General features: G+C 39.8%; 1 protein-coding gene across 1 annotated transcript in view; it reads left to right on the top strand.

The window, feature by feature from the left end:
* HSD17B12 (hydroxysteroid 17-beta dehydrogenase 12) overlaps positions 1-23,895 on the top strand; it is a 131,948-nt gene that overhangs the window by 106,668 nt on the left and 1,385 nt on the right. Inside the window, exons 5-9 of the mRNA XM_054724641.1 lie at positions 397-461; positions 1,259-1,303; positions 10,409-10,443; positions 17,515-17,596; positions 19,547-19,612. Coding sequence (XP_054580616.1) covers positions 397-461; positions 1,259-1,303; positions 10,409-10,443; positions 17,515-17,596; positions 19,547-19,612 — 293 coding nt within the window. The remainder of the gene's footprint in view (positions 1-396; positions 462-1,258; positions 1,304-10,408; positions 10,444-17,514; positions 17,597-19,546; positions 19,613-23,895) is intronic.

Here is a 23,895-nt window from a genome sequence, read left to right as displayed (position 1 = left end):
ATTTTCTGAAATAGTTATAAGTGGAACTCAAGTTTCCAGTCTCCCTTACTACAGTACTCTCTGCTCTTTCTACTGTGAAAATTTAAGATCTAGAAAAGAATTCAGCAATATCTACAAATAACTATTACAGAGGCAGAATAGACATACTCCAAGAGGTTATGGAAATTGGAAGGTGAACATAAGTTCTTTTGTCAGGAGCTGGGTATGGTAGGTACAAACAGGTTTAATGACAGAGGAGACTCTTGAACTGTACACACATGGATACATTTTTGGATAGAAAGTTGTGGAAAAGGTCACTCCAACCATAAATAGTATTATTGAAACCTTTAATCCCAATATTTTAAAAAATCTATAAAATATATATGTTAGCAGGCTAACAATCTTGTCTTATTTCAGTGAACAATGTGGGAGTAGCATATGAGTATCCTGAATTCTTTTTGGAAATTCCTGACTTGGACAATGTAAGTCTTTCTTTGTATATTATGATAACAAAAGGAATGCATGCAGGTGTTGGGAAGACAGTGTGGTCAAATGGCTCCGACTGTGAGCCCTGGAGTCCAGCTGCCTGAGGTTCAATCCTTGGCTCTTCTACTTGTTACCTGAGTTACTCTGAGGGTGATCTCTACCATACTTCGTGTCCGGTCCCTTGCCATACAATAGACTTCGTAAGGGGGATTGAATGAGAAAATATTTATAATGCCATTTGTACAGTACCAGGGGTAATAATAGCTTTGTTTTAAGTATTAGGATTCTGAATACCAATTTAAAAATCATAAAGTTGTTAATAGACAACAATATACTAGTGATTCAGGTAGACTAACTCTACCAAAATGAAAGCTATATCCTAGATACATGCATAATTCTTTAATAAAGACTAAAAGGGTATCATTGAAGGAATATGTAACATTTAAAAAAATTGTTGAGAACCTTAGTTTCAATCCTTTCTCCTTTTTGTATTAGCAGAGAGGAAATTACAAATGGTTCATATTTACTTTAGATTAAGTTTATCTTTTTGCTTTCAGATTTGACTTGCACAGGTACCTTGGGTTTTGCAGATTAGCATGAATTGCTGCTTTTGGTAGAAAAGTACTATAACACTGAGAGTACTAGTGCAATAAAATCTCTCTCTCCATCCCAACTCCTGTCATTTCCTGAGACCTCTACTGTACCCGAGGAAACTTTCAATGCATCATTGATATCACATGTATATTTTGTGGTCATTTCCATGATCTATATAAAATAATATGTTTTTTTGCAGACCATCAAGAAAATGATAACTGTTAACATTCTTTCTGTTTGTAAGGTAAGCAGCTTCTCACCCTTTTTGGTCTTTTTTGTTTAAGAATACTGAGATAATCAGCTTGTTCATTTCAGTGAACTCTTCTTTCGATGTAAGTATGTTTTCCAGATGAAAGTGGTCTATTTCCTTATGTCTTCAGGAAGTAGAAAGAACTGAATACCAAACTGGTGTGTGTATAATTTTGCTTTTTAATAACAAGACATTAATTAAATGCCTCCATTATATGCAACCCTATGGTAGACCTCGGGACCACACAATTTAACTTAGGCTTAAGATTGATTTTTTACAAAGTTTTACAAAGTTTTCATCAATATGCGAGTCATCACTGGTAAATTGTTTCCCTTTTATATTTTCTGTGATACATGTAAGTTGATGAGTTAAATATTGTGGTAAAGTATTGTATGGGAAGTATGGGACGATAAAGAATGATTTTTCTTAGCCACATGTAAAATTGACTCTAGTTTCTAGTTGCTAGGCATGTGTTATAGTCTTGTCACTTGTATATGCTGACCAATATATGCTAAAGTGAAGACTAGCTAGCAAATCTAAAATCAATTAAAAAGAAAAACATATTTTAAAAAAATGAGTGTTAAAATTATGTATATGTTTCATAATATATTGTAATGAGTTAATGATGAAAAATATGTTCGAATGCTTAAATTTTATTTTATAGAATTGATACTAGCTACAAATTAGTCTCCTGATAATTTTTTTTAAAAATATATTTTTTATTTGATTTTTTTACAGAGAGGAAAAGAGAGGGATAGAGAGTTAGAAACATTGATGAGAGAGAAACATAGATCAGCTGCCTCCTGCACACCCCCTACTGGGGATGTGCCCGCAACCAAGGTACATGCCCTTGACCAGAATCGAACCTGGGACCCTTCAGTCCGTAGGCCGACGCTCTATCCACTGAGCCAAACCAGTTTCGGCAGTCTCCTGATAATTTTAATCCCTCTGTCAAATAAACAATATAAAACTTTATACTAGACACGTTAGTATTTTCTCCTGCTTGTCAGAACTGAACTGAACTTGTGTATACACTTATAGTATAAAACCCCGGCCTTCTCAGTCTCACAAAACATGCACTTTTGGTTGGCAGTATACAGAACACTAATGATAAAAGGCTAAGGTCCTGACCTTGATCTGTGAGAACCAGTCAGCTTGCTGTGCTCCATGGCCACACACTGCATCCTTCAAGCAGCATCTGAGCACAGACGAGCCTGTGCGGTGGTGGTCACCTCATGTCCCTGCTTAAAGATGAGCAGTGCAGGGGGGAAATGTGGAGAAAGCAGCTCAAATCCAACAGCACTGTAGAGCACCTTTCAGTTTGTTCAAAATAATGATGAAATAAAAGTGAACCACCAGTCCTAATATCTTGACAAATTATAAAATGCTTCTCCCGCCTCTTCATTCTTCCTCTTTCACTTTCTCTTTTTACACTGGCAAATATGCTTGTTCCCATGAAATGAGTTAGTGGAGCCAATGCTAAATTATTAAACATATCATATCCTATTATATTTTTGACTAGAGGCCTGGGTGCACAAAATACATGCACAGGTAGAGTCCCTAGGCCTGGCCAGCAATCAGGGCTGATTGGGGCCTTCTAGCTGCCAGCCGGAGCCTTCCTTTGTTCCGCACCACCCCCTGGTGGTCAGCGCACATCATAGCGAGCGATAGAACTTCTGGCCTCTTGGTCGAATTCCTGAGGGGACACTTTGCATATTAGCCTTTTATATATGTAGATGGGAGGGATCACAAACAGAACTGGATAAATGCTTAACATTTTTGTATATTAACTCATTTTTTTTTTTTTTGCAAATCAAATCTCACGACACTCAGAGCATTTGCTATTTAAAACCCTTCTTCATTAAGCCAAATAGTCATTCTTTATCTTTAGTGTAAGTATGAATTTTCCTGTACCTTAGTGATGCGCACTTTATTGGAAAAACCATTTAAAACTGATTTAGTTGTCATGGAGTTAATGACATCTGGAGCACAGCCCCTTTTTATTGTACTGTCGGTGGGGGTCCATGCAGTTACCATCTCTGCAGCACAGTTGGGTAGTTCAGGTATGAAAGGTTTGGCTCACAGCAGGAGGCGAGTGGTGTGGGGCAGCTAACCTGAAGGCCAGAAAAGGAAGTTAAGACATGATTATGCAGCAAAGCTGAGTGCTGTGCTCAAAACGATGGAGAGCCACAGGAAGCTGAAAAGTAGAAATAGGTGTGATCTGATCTGCGTTTCAGAAAGGCAGGTCTAAGTGGCAGGAGGGCCATGGCAATACGTATGTTACGGTATATGTATTTGTCTTTCTTATACTGAGAAAGGGGCATTGGCCTTGATGAAGTTTTACGTGTGGCCTCCCGGATTCAGTGCTCTTTCATGCTGCTGTCATCTGTCCTGTGGTATATTTTGATGAATTGTACCTATTGTCCTTTTGTTGACTGTGTTATGTTGCCAGGGCCAGGGCTGCATTTTCAGTAGGAATGGTTGTTTGGAGCCCTGGGGTAACTTAAAACAAGATGAGAATTGGTCTGGCTCTAGAATCTTACAAGGTTTTATGGTGGCTGGACATCAGGGGAACTAGGGCATGGATGTCTGCAGCCTAAAGCCACAATAAATACATCAAAAAGGTTTATATAAGAAAGAGAAAAACCTCTTCTCACCACCAGTGTTGGTCAAAGTATTATCTCCTTACCAAACCATGATAGGGGTTGACTGGCTGCAAAGAATGCTGGGAATTTGGAGATGTTTGCTGGTAGGGCCGCAGCCTCTTTTAAGTTCAGTGCTGTACATTGAATGACCTGGATTTACATTCCTTCAGGTCCAGGATTATTGCTTGGTCCATGTGCTCTTATCCTATATGGGTAGGTCAGATCATTGTAAAAATCACTTAAGTGTCATATTCCAGCAGAAGAAAAATAAAAATGAAATATCCTGACCAAAGGAATTAGAGGTTGTCACCAGCCGAAGTAGTGGTGAGTGGTACAGAAGAATACTGGGAGAGAAATGCCAGCCGAATGCTTTTGCCAATAGATCCTTGATGTTGAATCGTAGAGTACAGTTTAGTCCTCTCTCCCCAGCCACCAAGCTCTCCAATTCACTTTTCATCTTACTCAATAGTTTAGGTTTGTTCCTTTTTTTCTCTCTCAGTGACTTACTTAACTGGGCTTTCTCTTTACCAGGTATGATACTGTTAGTTGAAGTAACCTAAGGGATGTTTAGAAGCCTTGTTGCTTGCTTTCCAATTTTGCTTTCAAGTCTTTCAGGGTTAAACTTTAGTCTTGTTCTTTTTCCTCCAGAGCAGGTAAATGCCAAGGTAAGAAGAGCCAGGGGTATAGAAATTCTATATAGGTGGCCAATATGACAGATAGATTAGCCTTAACCAGGGAGAGAGCCCTACTAGCTGGGGATTTTTCCTTGTGATTTCAGATGGTCTGTGACTAAAATCCTATATAATAAAAGCCTAATATGCTAAGTGTCTGGTCAGCTGTTCAACCAATTAAAGCATAATATGCTAATGATATGCTAAGGTCACTCACTCGCTATGCCATGCACTGACCATCTGGGCAGATGCTCCAACCAGTAGGTTAGCTTGCTGTTGGGGGCTGGCTGATGGGGACTGAACAAGATGGGCCGGACATGCCTTGGAGCCCTCCCACATCCTTCCCCGGCTGGCCAACCTCCTGCATCCCTCCCCTGCCTCAATTGTGTACCAGTGGGGTTCCTTGGCCTGGCCTGCACCCTCTCACAATCTGGGACCCCTTGGGGGATGTCAGAGAGCTGGTTTCAGCCCGATCCTGCAGGCCAGGCCAAGGGACCCCTCTGGTGCACGAATTTGTGCACCGGGCCTCTAGTCTAAGATAATGACCTTCAGAGCAGAAATGGTGGAGTTTAGAGATCATTAAACCTCTAGATATTGAACCACACTCTTCTAAAATAGTTCTGGTTTCATGCCTGGAGGGCTTTACATCTCAAAGCACAGAGATTTTGCAAATGAAATTGTTGTGCTGCTATTGATTATTAGAGGAATCGTGAAAAGGGAAGAAGTGCCACAACTCCAGAGGCAGGCAAATACAAGTCCAGTTTCAACAGTTAGGATAATGAGCTTCACACCAATCCAAGGACAAGTTCTAAAACAGATCTTGTGTTGCTTGTTTCTGATTTGAGATCACTTGTTTTAGCATTTGCCATAATTGGAGTTGCCATCCTTCCTCTGGCTTGTTTTTTTATTTTTTAAATAAGTTTTAGGATCTCAAGACACCATAGACTCTTTATCCCTTTTCAGATGGACACTGCCCAAACTAGCTCTCCAAGGGTGGGAAAATTATTCCTTCTGATGGTACTAGACCCAGAAGCTGCTACTGGCTTGGTGAATAAGGTGGATCACAGGGAATGGCCCTGCCTAGATCTGAATCCCTTAGGAAATTTTATCTTACCTTTCTTAGAGCAAAGAAGGAAGTAGGTGAGGGTGTGACCCAAGGTAAAGTTTATTAATAACCTCCACTTCGAGTGAAGTACCACTGAGTTTGGTTTGCTTTATTTGATGAGGAGGAGGAAGAGTGCTAAGCAGGGGATCATAATGTAGTTCTTCCTTCATCAACTATTCAACCAGAGTGGGAACTTGAAACTATGTTTTATTAGGAATGGTTGGAAGAACTAGAGATGTTCAGGGTGAAGAAAGGAAACATGCATCTCTCTCTCTCTTCTCTCTCTCTCTCTCTCTCTCTCTCTCTCTCTCCCCTCTCCACACACACACACACACACACACACACACACACACCATCAAGGCCAGTTCTACCTCCTATTTTGCAAATCAACTTTTCATCCTGAGTGATACTTTCCAGATTCCAAGCCATGAAATTTCTCAGCTGGAATTACTGGAATAGCCTTGTCTTCTTCTAGTCTCCATATTCTAGCCAAAGTGTTATTTACATCGGATTGTATTGCACCCCTGTTAAATCCTTCAGCAACTTCTCCTTTTCCTCAAGTCTAGAATCTTGAATGTGACCTACAGAGAGGGAAGGACTCACCTGACTTGGTCCCTGCTCACCTCCCCAGTTTCCCTTCAGATCTCTCCCCCTCCAACTGTGCTCAGGTCAAAGCACCTACATTCAGGCCTTTGAACCGAATGTTCCCTCAGGCTCGTCTCTCTCTATGGAAGTCTCCCTTGTCTCAGACTTCACTAATTCTACTCATCCTTTAGATCTCAATTAAAGTTTATGCACTTGGAGGTGGGGCTGGGGCAGGGAGCCTTCCTGATCCCTCCAGAAGAGACAGGGTCTCTCAGGCAGTTTCAGCGCACACTGCCTGTCTTCCCTTAGCTCAGCGTTTCACTTTTGGTTGAGTGTCTCCCTACAGATTGTGAACAGCATGAGGACTGGTACCATGTCCTTTTTGTTTCTTTCCGTTTCTGAGCCCCAAGCCTCAAATGTGGTGGGTATAAAATGAATGCTTTTTGAATTAAAGAATGAATGAAAAAACTGAAAATTCTAATTCTTTGGGAATAAGGATCACACTTATTGTATGGGGCCCTAGAAGGGTGAACTTGGATCAGTTGTGGATATTTACACTGAAGTAAATTGTAAGAACTTCCTACTCTTTGAATCTGCCAGAAGGGGAATGGGCAGAAGGTAAGTTCCTTTTCTGATTCTAGGTCAGAAGTTGCAACCAATAATCTGTGGGCTGAATGTGCCCTACCAACATACTTCAGTTGGCTTAAGCAGTGTTTTCAAAACTGGGACATTTCATACCCAAACTTCTAGCTTCTCTTGGGAAAAATCTGAAAATCAGGAAACACCGAGCTGAACTGCTGAGTGGCAACAAGTGATTAGAGCTGAGTGGCAACAAGTGATTAAGCTGAGTAGCAGCTAATTATGCTAAATAGTTAGGCTTGCAATCTCCAGATTTCCACAGTCCCCACTAGTCTCTATTGTCTGATTTGCTGTACTAGTGTATGTTGTGTACCTGGCCCTTTCAGGCATTTGGGTTTGCATTCCCCTGTTCAGGGAATTCCAGACATTCAGTCTATTCAAACTGCAGAACTGCTTAGTGATGTTGAGAGATTAGAATGGCTTTGACTAAATAAATCTCTTCCATCTCTATGATCATCAGAAATTAAAGCACTTGGAGTATGAGGCCGTTTGCATGTTTTTGAAAAGCTAACTTTTTCCTTCTGATACCACTATGTACTTGTGGTATGTTAATCAGCCGGAAGTAGGTAATGCTATGCCCTGTCTGTTGGTGATAAATGTTTGGATTGGGGGGAGGGGGGGCACGATGGATGAAAAGCACAGGTGAAGCATTTGTTTCCTTTTTCTTACATGGATTTGCCTCGGGCTGTGACATGGTACCAGTAGGGGGAGCCCTCTATTAATTTGGAAAACTATGAGAAGAATCTCTGTTGAGCAGTCTAATTGTATTTAATTTAGGGATTATGCTAAGAATTTACCCCCCACCCTGCCCCAAGAATTCAAGTTAACAACATTAGGAAATTAATAAATTACAGGAAGGTGAGTATGGCCTTCACCACTGAACCCCACCCAGGGCTTTTCTAGATGAAGACATTACAAGTTAATACCGAGAGTCCTTTAGTGCATTTGAAAGCAGCTATCATTATGCTCCTCCAATTTTCTCAATTACTGGGGACATTTAGCCATGGGGTCTCATAGTAATGGGCTGTTTCAAACATAACTACAAAATGTTGGGTTTGCCAAATTGAATGACAACCACTGTTTTAATAGTTTTCATCTTAAAAAAACAAAAACGGAGTAGTTGTTGGTTGGTTCTAAGATTTTTTCTAGCTCAGAGTAAAGCTAGTAAAGGAGAAGTTCCTTACATGTGGGCGAAAATGTAAAGATCTCTTTGAGAACTTTAGGGATTCTTTTCTCCTCCTAAAATCTGTCACTTTTTAAGAAGTCAGCTTATTTTGGGAAAATTTAAGTGATGGAAACTTTTAGCATATTATAGTATGCTAAATTTGGAAAAAAACAGTCTATGATGATATATGTGTTCTTTTTATTTTAAATTTTTGACAGTTTATAAGTCATGGCTTTAGAGTCATTAAAATTGACACAGCCCTCTGTTTTGGAAAGCTCTTTTACTTTTGTTAAATTATTTTAGCATATATCAAACCATAATTTATTACAAAATGTTTGTTTTTTTTTGGTGTTGGGTTGAATTTCAGGTTAAGTCATGCGGGGCGGGGGGAAATGGCAAGGAAGACTCTTACCTTCCACAAAGACTTAAACATTAATAAAGGAGAAAATCAAATAGTATGTAGAGATTTCAGAGCACTCTCTAAACTTTACCTAATTAAGCTTTCATCCCCTGCACAGTAAATATTCAGTTAGCCATGCAGGTGAAATTGTAAGAGTTTCTAATTTAGTTGTATTCTTGGTAACACAGAGCTCAAATTATACAGTTTTCCAAAGGAAATGTGTGCTATCTTATTCTAATATGACTTCCAATGGAGTTACCATCTAATTTCTCCAAAACAGGCATTGTGCAACAGTTTTGCTGCTTCATGTAATTCTTTTCACTGTTATGCTATGGTTTTTAAAATTATTATTAATGATACCAATTGAGAACTTGCTTAAAGTATTTGTATTATTTTTCTTCTAATTTGTGTGGGCTAATTTTTCAGTTGCTTGAATTCAGATCCTGTTTACTCCAAGCAGGTTACTCTGGGGTAGAGGGCAGGGCAAAAGTGAACAAAGTGGCTACTAGTATTTGTGGTGTCCTAATTATTGTGTGAATAGCCTGGATTCTAAGACAAGTTGTTGTACTCTATTTCTTATCCTATATAACAAAAGGCTAATATGCAAATCGACTGAACAGTGGAAGGACCGGTCACTGTGGCGCACACTGACCACCAGGGGGCAGACACTCAATGCAGGAACTGCCCCCTGGTGGTCAGTGCACTCCTACAGGGGGGAGCACCGCTCAGCCAGCAGCTGGGCTCATGGCTGGCGAGCACAGCGGTGGTGGTTGGTGGCGAGAGCCTCTCCCGCCTCCACGGCAGCACTAAGGACCCCCTCATACCCCTCCCCTCCCCTCCCGGGGATGTCCATCTGCCGGTCTGCGCCCTCTTGCTTGGACAACCCCCCCCCGCTCCCCAGTACATGAATGTCTTGCACCGGGCCTCTAGTTTACATATAATGGTGATATAGGTGACAATATATGTCTTCTTATTTTACTAAATTATCTTGAGTTTTAATGTTTTCATTATGAATTTGGTTGTCTTTCTGAGATTTATGAAATAGTGTTTCCTTTGTACTGCTCTCTCCCAAAAATGATCAAGTGCTAGAGGTTACATAATACAAAAATAATTTGCTTGCAAAAATTGGTGATATCTAGGAGTCAAGAATTCATGTTTTAACCTCAGAACTTTATTATGTGGCCTTGACTAAGCCAGTGAATATCTTAACTTTCCTTAGTTAATCATGACTTACAAAATAAAACAGAGTTTACAAATGGTCTTTGTCATCATCTTCTGTGTATGTAGTAAACAGTTATGAAGTCCTTTAATAATGCAAGTATTGTTTTTCCATTATTGGTTACTTGAGATCACAAATTAACCTCAACTTTCTCTAAGGATGAATTTCAATCACAGCTGACTAGAGCAGCAAGAGAAATGAATGCGAAGAAATCCTTATTATTTGCCAACATGCCACTCTATGGCCTTCTTCTAAAGGCTTTTTTGATAGGGAAAGATCATTTGAGCCTTTGAGATTAGAAAGCTTAAGCAGTCTTGTAGGCACATTATTTCTTGTGATAACCCTTGTCCTTTCCTGAGAATGCATTTTGAGATACTTAGATTTCACTGTAAATCTTTAATTATTTGAAGATCTCTGTGCCAGTATTAACATATCAGGCAAGAATAATTTTGGCCAAGTTGACTGAAAGTATTCCCATTGTTCTCTCCGGTAATTTCTTCTGATTCCTTTTCTTGGCACATATTACATAGACTCTATAAAATAGAGGTGCTCTCTGTAGAGATGGTGAGCGGCTTTGTGATTCCCTTCTTGTTTGTGTGGGTGGGTTCTTTTCACTTTTTCTCTGCTGCATCCCCAGCTGTCACAAATGTTTTGTTTTTCTCTTTTGCAGATGACACGCTTAGTGCTGCCTGGCATGGTAGAAAGGTGAGTCACGAGCTCACGCTCCAAACTGGAGAGACAGAGCTCATGGTTATTTATAGGGAGAATCCTTTCTTTGAAAAAATTCGCTAAAGTGACTAATGAACCTCTCCTCCATGTCTTAGTGACAGTAATGAGTCACAGGGCGAAGTGTGAGTCATCTGGTGGGGGAGGCTTTTTCCACTCGATTCCCTTTTCATTCCCCTCTCCAGGGTTGCAGTGGTTCCTTTAGATCTGGATAAAAAGTCTGCCTGAGTCACCAACACTAACTCAATTGCCTGCTGTTCTGAGGGGGTGGATAGAGTTCCTGGGATATCCCGGGGAATCCCTTCTCAGAGCTGTGTGCTCTCAGAGCCCAAACCAGTGGAGTTTCATGAAGGAAGGCCCCATCCTCTGGTTTTCCAGGTCTTCCTGGGAGCATGGGTGTATGAGGAACTTGGGCTATGAAGTGATTATAAGATGTCAGCCCCACCCTTGGAGGAAAAAGACTATGTCCACTAGCCTCATTGTTCCACTTTATATTGAGTTCCACTAGAACGTGCTGGATGTCTTCATTTTTATTGAGAATATGTTTTTGAATTCTTACATTTGAAATATCATGAAGTGTCAAATTGTGATTAAACTCTGTTCTTCCCTTGGAAAAGCCTGAAGGATAGCTTAGACCTTCAAAGAAAACTCGTTGAAAAGAGCTGGGCTTGCATCTTGAGCTAGCTTGCTCATTTGCTAAATTTAGGGCTTCACAGTCATCCTTCCTCTGCAAAATAGCTTTGAGTTTAAAAGACCCTCCAAAGGAATCACAGCTTTGAAAAGGGAAGACCTAGGACCCTACCTCTGTGAAGAAACCTCTGCAACCAGCTTCAGGCAGGGATTACAGCTAATGGTTATTGAGTACATATTATGTGCCAGGTGTTGTACCAAGAGCATGCTCTATGTTAACTCATTTAACCTTGATAGCCTCCCACTATTGCACAGATGAGGAAACTGAGGTTAGGGAATGAATCCATTTTGTTTGGCATCTGTAGAGACTGGTTGAGAAACTGCTTCTAGTTTCTTCTAGTTTCTTTCTTCAAAGGCTCTTTGTTTGTAATTCCATTTTATATGTAGTTTTGTATATTTTAATAGCTTGTTTTTAGTCAAATTTCCCTTTAAAATCTTCAAGCTGCTTATTGTTGGTTGACCATGGGAGTGTGTCCCCCTGATGGTCAGATATGGAAGGGACAGTAGTCAAACCAGATGAGAACCCTAAAAAACTGCAGAGAATTAGGGCAGACAGAATAGAACTTGGGAGGGATGAAATTTGGGCCATCATCTTAGTCTTACTTTGGCAGCTGCAAGTGATATGATATTAATTCAGAATAGGACTCACATACTTATAAATCACAGAGGGTATCGTAAAAGGCATTTTTAGTGTGTAGGTGAAAAACTAAATTAAAAAAAAATTGTGATATCTTTGCAGATCATAAAATACTAGATTCTAAGAGCCATAGAATTTCAGTACTTTAAGTTAAATGAGTGCTATGGAGCTACATATTTAGTAACTGCACTAGGCCCTAGGAACTTCACTCCTACCTCTGTAGACCTTGCAGTCATATCACAGTTATAGTTGGAGCATTAGATAAAAACAAAGAATGCAAAGAAAAGGATCCATCCATTCAACAGGCAGTCATTAAGTACATTTTATCATGGAGTACACAGAAGATTCATTGGATCCTTGCCTTCAAGAAATCAAGTTGATTTTAAATTGAGGTTGAGAAATGATCTGGCGAAAGCCATCATAGGCTGGACTGAAACTGACATCATGGGGTTATTGTGGCACTTGTTAAGAACTAATGAGAAATGTGAGTGGATTTTATGAAACAGTTCTTTTCGTTAGGGGGAGTAACAGCTATATTCACTTGAGTTAAAAGAGTTTCTAGTTGCATTAATCAAGGTAGGTTAACTACTATAACAGACCACCCCCAAATCTCAGTGGTTTAACACCATAATAGTTGATTTTTCCCTTGCAGCATAGCCAATATGAATCAGTGGTCAGGGCTCTGCTCCACCTAGTTACTCAGGGTCTCAGGCTCCTTCCATCTAGGGCCTCCCCTCTTCTTCCCTTGGGCCTTACAGTTCTCTGCTGAGTCCTCTGGATCCAGCTAACAGATGAGGTGAGAGAATAAAAATGGTTTTATGGAGGTTTCATGGGCCAGGCCTGGAAGTGCTGTAATCAGCTCTGCCCACATTCCTTTGTCCAGAACTCAGTCAGAGGCTGCGTGCCCAAGAAGAAATAAAAACTCCAATTTACCAGCTCATCTGATAAGCCTTATACATTATAAGTGATTATATTATAGCCTGCACTTTACACTGTCCCCAAATGGCATATTTCCTATGCTTGGTTACCATCGGATTCGTATCTACATTGAGTAAAAGCAGAGTCCTGTATAAAGATCCTTTGTTGTCGTTTTTCCCCCCTTGCACCGATTCTGTCTCTGATGTATGAGATTTTCCAAACCCTCTAGAACTATAGCCGAAGGCCAACTGACCATCACTAAACAAATATCTGCAATCAAACTAAGGTATTATATTACCAGAGAGGTAGAAAGTGCATAATTGCATTATAGAGGAAATTTGCTCTTTCCACTTCCCTGGAATTATAAACATCGTGTACAGCTGGAGCCAGGAGGTGGTTGCCATAACAACCATGGAAAAGCTAAAAATAGCTTCTTTCATACTGTATTGCTTAAGGTGGAATTATGACATGTTATGGTGTTTTAGGACAGGCAGTTCTCTTTTGTGTGGTAAGTGTTTGCAAACTTTCTTCAACAAAGCAATATTTGTACAATGCTCTTAGATTGCTATTTCTAATTATCTACCTGACCCCCATGTTCCAGGATTCTCTTCTGACCTAGAACTGTTTTGATATGTTTCTCGGTCTTCTTGAGAGTCTGTTTAGAGAACTGTCTGTACCAAGTTCAGTGTTATGTTCAAGCTTAGAAATGAAAGCAGTGACCCTCCAAGAGCACACTTAGAAATGGGAATATGATAATTGTGATAGTCTTTTTTACTCAGTCTCCCTTGACTGCCATCAAACTCTACATGCAGTGAGCCATCCACATTAGGGTTGACCATGCTCCATTTCTTCACAGCAGCAATTACGCCCCAATTCTCTCTCCTCACCTGCAGTGTGGGGCAGTGAGGAGGTTCCCGAGGAAGGCAGAAATCGATGACTTCAGAGGGGACCTATCACTTCTCTGTGACAGTAGTATTTTCCTAGAGCTATGGACAAGGTTACTACAACAGACTGATGGAATAGTGGGGCATGTGTAGAAGAATAAAGGATTGGCATTTTTTAAATCCAGGTGACAATGGAGGAGAGTGTTGTGATTGGGAATTCTATCCATAGGAAGCTATGAATGCACGATGTTGAGTTTTATAGGGTTGGGTGAGTTGAACATTTCACTTGTGAGAAGGGCTAGTAATTGAAGAGAACATGTTTATGGGAAAAGGTGCTTCCTTATCAGCAATGGTGTTCTCTGCTCTGTTTCTGTGGTGCTTTAGTTCTAGTAGAGCCTCAGTGACTTGCATCGTGGCTGTTAGCAAGAAGCGAGATGGATTAAGGATATTGTATCAGAAAATATTACCTGACTTGTTTATTTGAATTATTTGTCATAACAGACTGGAAATGCGCTGAAGCAATGTGAGTCTTCATTATGAACTTCAGCAAATATTCTTAATGTACCTTCCGATCCATCTTAGAATTGTTCCCCAAGTTCCCGGAAAATGAGAGATTAACCAGGGCTTGGTTTTATGTTTGTTTCTGTGTGCTATTAAGTGCAGCCCATTTTGTCCTTCTGCTTGATATAACAGAGTTGTCATGAGTCTGGCTGTGCCATGGAAACTGGCTTGACGTCACTAATTCTGCTGAGAGGATTAGAGCTCAACAAAGTAGTTGATTTTAAAGCCCAGTCCTCTGTGCCTTGCACTCCCAAATGCTCATCCCCCATGTCTGCATAAAGAACAGATCCTGTATACAGTACAAGGATTAAGGCAGCTAGACCAGTGTGTTATTTATGATTCAGACAAAACTAAGGTGAATATGATTATCTTTGGAGAGAAAGAGGGGATTTTGTACTGTCTTGTGTGTGGGTGTGTGAGGAAGGCTCTTGCTAGACAAACAAATCCTTGTGCTTCTTGGTAGCACAGAGTTTTTGTAGAAGGGGTGTTTTCCCTGCGGCCATTTTTTAGGGTTATAAATGCTTTCCTTTTATAAATGCACTTAGGTCTAGTGCCGTGGTCGGCAAATTGCGGCTCGCGAGCCACATGCGGCTCTTAGGCCCCTTGAGTGTGGCTCTTCCACAAAATACCATGGCCTGGGCAAGTCTATTTTGAAGAAGTGGCGTTAGAAGAAGTTTAAGTTTAAAAAATTTGGCTCTCAAAAGAAATTTCAATCGTTGTACTGTTGATATTTGGCTCAGTTTGCCGACCACTGGTCTAGTGCATTCTCGCTTTATATTTGCTTGGTCTTAGGTTTGTTTTGATGTATTTTAGAGTGCAAATGTTGTGTTGTGAATAAAGTATCCTCAAATTCTGACTTTTCACCAATTCAAACTAACTCTGCCTCCTGGAAATTTTAATTAGGGTGGAATATTTGAGAAACCAAAATCTCGGTTGACTCAAGGAGTAAACAGATAAAGAAGCGTAAGTGCATGATTGTGACCTATTTGATTATTGGTCTATTGTATTTGAAAACAGGAAAGAAGTTTTTGTTATCGTTAAGTGAATTTTCCTATACTGAAATCATTGCTTTGGTGAATGAAGTTTTAATAGGCCATTCTAATGAGAACTTATCGCTCTTGTAGCTTCCACTTCTTTGGGATCTGCTCTGAGCTTAAAGGTGGCACCTTCCAATATATCATAAATATACATGTTCTCTCTTTTTTTACAGATGTATTGAGATACATTTCACATACCATAAAATTCACTCATTTATAGTGTATAATTTGGTGGTTTCTAGTATATTCACAAAGCTGTGAGGCCATCACTGCAACCTAGTTTCAGAATATTTCAACACCGTCAAAAGATAAAGATATTTTAAGCATCATAAATTGGTGCTATATTAAACATCTCCAGCAGTAGAAGTGGTTTTTAGACTATGTTGATAAAAGGAATTTCTCATAAATATAGATAAAATGAAATTACTAGTCATTGCTAGTTCACGGGTTTTTATCTTTTAGTGATTGACTTCTAACTCCCACTAGAAACTCTTACACCCTTACCTTAAAATTTAAAAGAAAAGGCTTTTCTGTCTCTGTCAGAGACACAAGCAAAAAATACGTAAGTGCAAATATAGTTAATAATACTGTAATAACTATGTATGGTGCCAGGTGGGTACTGGAAATATTGAGGGGAACACTTTGTAAAGTTTATGATTATCTAATCACTATGCTATCCACCTGAAACTAATACAAAATAATAACCGAATTTTTAAAAAATACAAAAATTATATAATTAAAACATTGACTAAATTCCAACTTTCTTCAAAACCCCAATATGACATTTTCAAATTTGAGATTTGATTTCTGTGACCAAAATGTCCATGGATTTCACCATTTAGGAAAGTTCGGATTACAGATAAGGACTTCAATTAAAACACACAAAAACAAACTTGTTTCCAATGACCCGTTAAGCAGAGGATCCAGACTCGATTTGACGGTTGACGTGGCATATTGCCCAGAGGCTGGCAGATGGGCTAGGTGACCTTTTGGGATTCTTTTCTTTCAGATTTATGTCTAATAGAACGCCATGTAATCATGTTTCTCTTATTATTTTGCATTAAAAAGACCTATCTAGTCCCTTCTTTTAATATTGAAAAAAAAAAAAAATAGCCTGGCCGGTGTGGCTCAGTGGTTGAGCATCGACCTATGAACCAGGAGGTCAGGGTTCAATTTCCAATCAGGGCACATGCCCGGGTTTCGGGCTTGATGCCCAGTAGAGGACATGCAGGAGGCAGCCAATCAATTAGTCTCTCTCATCAGTGATGTTTCTCTCTCTTCCTCCTGCCATCCTCTCTGAAATCAATAAAAATGTAAGAAAAAATAGACTTTGGGGGAAGTAAATTCAGACAAAGAATAATGAGAAACTGGGTTGAAGGAAAGGAATGTGATCTAGAGGACAGGAGATGGGTGAGGTCAGGTTGCCATCGCTAAAGAAGGGCCCAACCCCAATGAGAAGAATGGATTTGAGGGGGGACGAGTTGGTTGTTAAATCTAAAATTCCCCAAACCCTCATTCCACACTTTATCTAACCCATACATGCTTGCTAACAACACATATATTCACAGTATTACTTTCCTCAAACTACTTTTCATTTATTTGTAGAATTAGTAACTCCTGATAACTTTCTGACTTTTAACTTTAAGTAGTCTCTAAAAGTTACAGTAGAGGCTTTCAAGCTTTGCCTTTGGCTAAAGAATATGGTTTGAGGAGCTATAGTATCGCATGTTAGAGTCAACTCTTCATTTAGCACCTGAATATCCAGGAAGGTAGGAGGGTAGGACTTGTCACTCATTTCCAGGTTTTATTAAGTACTGGTTACATGCTCTGACTGTGCTGAGTGTTTTGAGGAAAAGTGAGGACAAAGGCTATGATGTCCAGGAGCTTATGGTTTTGTTGAAGGAGAGAAATATGTGTTCACATAAAATGTTTAAATATTATAGCAAGGGAGTATGTAATGATATGCCAAAATAAAAGCATGCAAGGAGTATAAGAGTGTTCCTATAAGTGAGAATTCTTGGTGCTGTGGGCAGAGAAGGCCTCAGAAGGTAGAGATCAACTCCAGAACTCTGTAGGTCTGATCGGTCATGCCCCAGATTACTAAGACTGAGAAATGAGCTAATTGCAAACAAGAGCTATTTTTAGTTGATTGAGTTATGCCTCACTCACTGACCAAGCATATCACATGCTGATGATAGGCAAGGAAAGGCGTGTGTTAGAAAAACAGCTAGGTCTTTCTGTTTCAAACCTGTATCTCCATCTGTAATTTATAAACAGTTGTGTGTATGATTTCATTCTGTTTATGGAACATTTTCCTTTTTAGATCTAAAGGCGTGATTCTGAACATTTCCTCCGCCAGTGGCATGTTCCCGGTTCCACTGCTGACCATCTACTCTGCAACCAAGGTGAACAATTTTTTAGTAAATCGTGTTGGAATGAGAATGAGGAATTATTTTTAATCTCAGTTTTCAAATGGAATGAGAAGAAAAGGAAAATACCCTACACTGGTTTCAGGGGAGCCAAAGCCAATGAGAACTGATTGGCATAAACTTTATAAACAGGACACCAAGATCTCAGATCCACAGATGGTATTTTTCCTCCCACTAAATTACTGCTGTTAAAATTGATTTTGAACTTTCCAGAGAAAGTTGGCCTAGGCCAGATAGCTCAGTCGATCAGAACATAATGTTAATGAATCTAAGATCGGGGATTTGATTCATGAATAAGTCACCTTCATAAAGCATCAGTTCAAGTAAGCAGAGCTGAGTAGAAGGATTGCAGCCAGTCAGCACTTAAATACACATAGTAGGCACAAGATAGACTGTGAGTATTTTGACACATTATTCAGAATTCACAGATATTTCTTGGCACTTCTGGAATGAGAGGAGAATTTTCCAGAACTCTGTAAGATGTCATAATTTTATATACCACCATTCACCTCTTCATGTTACTTTACTACTAGGAAGATAATTTAGAATGCATTTCCTACTATCTGCAGGTCAATAGCACCATCTGCATATACATTGTGGAGGCATAGCATACATCTCTGAAATGGATATGCCTGCTGAGGTGCTGAAATTAAATAAGCTTTTAGGGGGAAATGAACAAAATATAATACACTAGAGGCCCAGTGCATGAAATTTGTGCACTCGGGGTGGGGGGAGGTCCCCTCAGTCCAGCCTGTGCCCTCTCACAGTCTGGGAGCCTTCGAGGGATGTTCAACTGACAGCTTAGGCCCGCTCCCCTAAGCTGGCAGTCAGACATCCTTAGCACTACCACAGAGGTGGGAGAGGCTCCCACCACTGCCGCTGCTCTCGCCAGTCATGAGCCTGGCTTCTGGCTGAGCGGCGCTCCCTCTGTGGGAGCTCACTGACCACCAGGGGGCAGCTCCTGCATTGAGCACCTGCCCCCTGGTGGTCATAGCGAGCAGCTGAGCGGCCTTAGCATATCATTAGCATATTACGCTTTGATTGGTTGACCGAATGACTGGACACTTAGCATATTAGGCGTTTATTACATAGAATAATAAGAACTCACCATAGATCAGGGAAGGAAAAGAGCAATATGCCTTCCTTCCTTTTCACTTGGCTTTGTGTCCACGGGAAAAACGTAAACAGCAACTTCTGTTTTCTATGCAATCTACGTATTTGTATTTGTATTCTATGGCTCTGAAACACAGAGTCGGCATGTGTGTGGTGAGCGCCAGGTGTTTGGAAGTGATGGGTGAACTCCAACTGCTTACCTGTTCTGCTCCATGGACACAAGACTAATTATTGGGATCCTAGTAGAGTCATTATTGAGACTTTGCATTTTAAGCCTGAGGTTGAGTTCACATTTGAAAAATGGTACATTTTATTTCACAGGTAGATTTAAAGTCGTGCTGTTACAAGAAGATGGGCTGTCAGGTTCATCTCTACACTTCCTGAACCCCACAGGGCCAAGAGGATGCTTGTTCTTTTCTTCTCTTTATTGACAACAAAATCCCCATAGAACAGAGTTGAACAGAATTTATATTGTGTTTCTGTTCGAATGGCAAGTAGGGAGGAGGACTGCATCCTTTGTTGTATAATCAAACATTTCTTCTTTCTGAAAAAAGAAAAGAGCCTTTTCCAGTTAAATCAAAATTTGATCTAGATATTATATTTGGTGAGAGAATAATTTAGTGGCAGATAAAAATGACTTGAGGGCTTGAGGTGTTTGTCTGAGGTCTCTTCTGCATTCTTTTTGAAATAAAAAGAATGATTAGAAGCTATAGTGTTAACTGGGATAGTTTATTATTTTTGTTTCCATGGCTACAAATCAGACAGATTGATGTGATGCGTGTGTGTTTTCTTCTCACTCCCACCCCCTCCCAGGCTTTTGTAGATTTCTTCTCTCAGTGCATCCATGAGGAATATAAGAGCAAGGGCATCTTTGTGCAGGTGAGTAGAGTTTGTTTCAGTTAAGTATTCCTGTTTTTGTGTGGTTTCCACAGCAACTATTGCTGTCCTGGTAACGAAAGAAAATCACATTCCTAAGTAAGTGAATGTGATGTTAGCACACGATTAAAGACATGTGTTTTGTTTTTTTTTCTTTATGCACTTCAAGTCTAGATTTAAAAAAATTATTCCTTAGAATTTTTAAGTCGGGATGCCTGGAGTAGAAATACATGCAGTGTAAACAGTTGAAGCATAATTATTGTAAGTTCTTAGGATTTTATTTAGAGAGAATTAGACTATTAATATCTCTTAGCTGCCAGGAATATAAGGTGTGCCATGACTGTTCTAATGCCACTGTGTAATAACCACAAGAGAGGGTCAAGAGCTGAACAAAATTGACTTTTATTAGAGCAAGGATGACAGTAAACATCAGGGTGATGTAGATACAGTAGTGATTTTTAACAGTTTAAAAATTGTGGTAAAATATACGTAACAGAAGACACCACTTACCAATTTTTAGGTATTTAGTTTAGTGGCATTAAATACATTCACATCGTTGGGTAAGCATCACCACCATCCATCTCCAGAATTTTTTTCATCTTCCCAAACTGAAACTGTACCCATTAAACATGTATTCTCCATTTCCTCTCCCCTTCTCCCCCTCCCCCCCAGTTCCTGCCAGGCACCATTCTACTTTCTGTCTCTCTGAATTTGACTATGCTATGTACTTCATATGAGTAGAATCATACAGTATTTGTCCTTTTGGGACTGGCCTTTTTCACTTAGCGTAGTGTCTTCAAGGTTCATCTGTGTTGCAGCAGGTGTCAGAAGTTCCTTTTTAAAGCTGGATAATATTCCATTGTATGGATGTACCACATCATGTTTATTCATTTGACTTTATTTTTATTTTTCCCTAATAATGATGAATTATGTACCTTCATTGATCATTGTCTTCCTTCATATGAATTCATTTAGGGTTTAAACTTTGAATGAATTTGGTGAAAATATAAAAATTCAGATGGTGAGGAGAAGTACAGGTGTCATTTCTGTGTGAACATAACAGAACACTGAAGTCTCATGTTAGTTCTGTCCAGAGGGACAAAACAATCTGCTCTCTATATATGACACTCAGAGTTTAAAACGATTGGCTTTCTCTGGTGGTGTTTTCTGTCAGCACATTTTTTGGACTAGGAGTCTTTCCTGTCCACTCCATCCCACGTGCTATTTCCTGGTGATATATTGTTAAAATACAACGCAGGTAAGGTTGCTTTCCTTGGTGGTCTTCCAGTGGATGCCCAACATGTTTTGGATTGAACTGAAACTCCCCTCAACTTCTTTCCCATAATTCCATAAGAGCATTTAAAATTTCCTTCAGGAATTTAGATTTGCTGTTATGGGAGCATTTCCTGGAAATGCAAATAAACCATAGTGACTGAGTGATATCAAGGCCCTCGGGGCGAAGTTTGGGCCTGATAAACCCTGTCTAATGATTTTTCAATAGAGGGTAAGAAGTATCTTTTCATAAACCTCATCAAAAGTGTACTCTGTTGGTGAAAACTATCTGTCCTCATTATTGCCCTGTAATTAAAGCATAGTCCAAATTATGTTTAACTCATTGAAAGAGCACAATCAGAAGTAGCCTGATTGGCTAGTTGGTGGGCCCCAGTACTCGGCCCCTCTGTGTGCCCTGCACTGACCATTTATGCTGAGCAGGTAAGAAAGAGCCGATGACATCCTAAAATTTTACTTTTTGAATTCATTCTGTAGAACTTTCAGAAGCCTTGTTTTTCAAAAAATGTTTTATTTGGAAATAATTTCAAATCTATAGAAAAATTGCAAGAATAAGAATAATACAAGGAATATCCAAATGCCCTTTCCTCAGATTCAGTCACTGTTAACATTTTACTCCACTTATTTTATCATTGGCAAATGAGTTGCATACATCATGGTTCTTTACCTCTAAATACTTGAGTGTATATTTCCAAAAATAAGGAGATTCTTTTATATAACCACAATACAGTTACCAACTTCAGAGTTAACACTGGATATAATATTTTTATTTATTTTTTACCTTTTTAAAAAATATATATTTTTTATTGATTTTTTACAGAGAGGAAGGGAGAGGGATAGAGAGTTAGGAACATCGATGAGAGAGAAACATCGATCAACTGCCTCCTGCACATACTGGGGATGTGCCCGCAACCAAGATACATGCCCTTGACTGGAATCGAACCTGGGACCCTTCAGTTCGTAGGCCGATGCTCTATCCACTGAGCCAAACCTGTTAGGGCATGGATATAATATTTTTATATAGTTTGCCATTTACACTCCAATTTGTAATCCCCATAGTATTTTTATAGCATTTTTTATCCTCCAGTAAAGAATTCAGTCTAGGACCAGGTATTATATAGTTGTCCTGCCTCTTTAGTGTCTTTTAATCTGGAATACACCCACAGCCTTTGTCTTTTATGACATTGGCATTTTTGATGAGTATAGTACTCCTGCTTTTTTTTTAACTTTAACTAAACAGATCCTGAAATGGCAAATGAATACACAGAGTTGAAGGCAAAAACTTCCCTCAGATGCCTCATAGAAACTGCAGCCTCTGCCTTAAGAATATGTGCCTGTTAGACTAGTGAGTTTAGTGCTCATAAAAGACAGAGTAAACACCATGTCTAAATTCCACATTGTGCAAATAGATGAGCCTGGATCCGTGTGTTTCAAAGCATGGTTGTGAATTGTTCCGGTTATTTTTAAATGCGAGAAGGTGTGTGTAGTACTCATGGCTGCATGAAAGATGTTCTCCCATGTGAAGTTATGAGATCCAGTGTTGAATTCTTAAATACCCGCCGTGCAGCATGGGACGTCCATCCTTCCACTGCCCCATGACATTGAGTTGTAGTAGTAGCTTTTCGGTTCCTAAGTTAGGTCCCCTGAATTGTTTTGTTAAAACCAGATACCTAAGCCAGCTGCTCCAGTGTGTGAGAAAAAAGACCAAGTTGTCTCCAGGGATTTTTTTTTTTTTAATAGGCTGGCAAGGACCAAACTTCAGCTTTGCTTTGTGGCTGAGTTAATTATTTTCAGTTCAGGATTCTGAATTTGAAGACCAGGGCACTTGCCCAAATCTGTAGCTGTCAAGATCTAGTCTGTTTCAATTGGCATTATTTAAAATGGCAAATTGTTGAGCTTAAGCAACTTTTAACATTTGCTCTGCCCGACATACTTCCTATGAAAGTATAAGTATCTTCTTGACCTGGTCACTGTAATGTTTCCCTGAGTAAGCAGGAAAGATGGGTTAATTATTGCTCACTGGGTTTTTTGTTTAACTGAAGGATGTACCTAGATGACATTTTGACATGTAAGGTATTTATTTTTACATAATTTGAGATGTTCCTTTTGAAATTCTGGGCAGGTAGTGTGCCTTCGTTTAGATGGGTGATCTTGCTTAAGCTCAGGCATGTTACATTGTCAGCCTCCTGGTGTCAATGACTTCCCGGACTGCAGCAGGGGAAGGGCCCGGGCTCTCCTTCAGGGCTGCGAAGCGGAGTGTTCTGCTGCTGATTCCTTTAGTAGCTCTTCTTTGTGCTTCTGCTCCGTTCTAGGTACCATTCTAAGCGTTGGCAGTATAGTGGCTTGTAAGACCATGTGTTCTTAGAGCTTACACTCTGGCAGTCAGTACTGTCCAGTGATTGGATTTCGTTTTCTGTGCTGCTCAGCCTTCCTCCTGCCACTGCTTCACACGCACCTGATATATGGACCATACTGAACTACTTGCGGTTCTCTGAGGACATTGCACTTTCCTGTGCTCTTGCTGTTCCCAGTACCCAAAATGTTCTTCCCTGTTTACCTGGCAAACTCTTCCGCTTCGTTTAAGACTCAGCTCAAAAGTTATTTCATCTCTGACTCCCTCCTTCCTCTACCAGGCCATGTTAAGCGCCTTGATTTGAAACCATTGTGGAGATAATTGAATGCTCTTTCCAGAATAGAATGTACACTTCTTAGCTGGGAAAATGTGACTTGCAATTTCTGGGCATGCCTCTTGTCTCCTTTTCTCCACCTCCAGATGAGTTAGCTGAGTGAGGAGTTAACTTGTGGCGCCATCAAGTGGTTTGGCCAGGCAGTGTGACTTAATTCTGATCCAAATAGTCCAATTTATGCAGATACAGATATATAAAGGGGATGGGTTGTTATAATTAAGTAATTGGGAAATACCATTCATCTTTGTCTTGAGAAGCTGAACACTTTAGAAGCTTGTGGTCTATATATGTAAACAGTTTTTTAATCTT

This window comes from Eptesicus fuscus, chromosome 13, assembly GCF_027574615.1.
Source record: "Eptesicus fuscus isolate TK198812 chromosome 13, DD_ASM_mEF_20220401, whole genome shotgun sequence".
Lineage (NCBI taxonomy): Eukaryota > Metazoa > Chordata > Mammalia > Chiroptera > Vespertilionidae > Eptesicus > Eptesicus fuscus.
The sequence above is the reverse complement of the archived record's forward strand: the minus strand, read 5'-3'. Positions and strand labels throughout refer to the sequence as shown.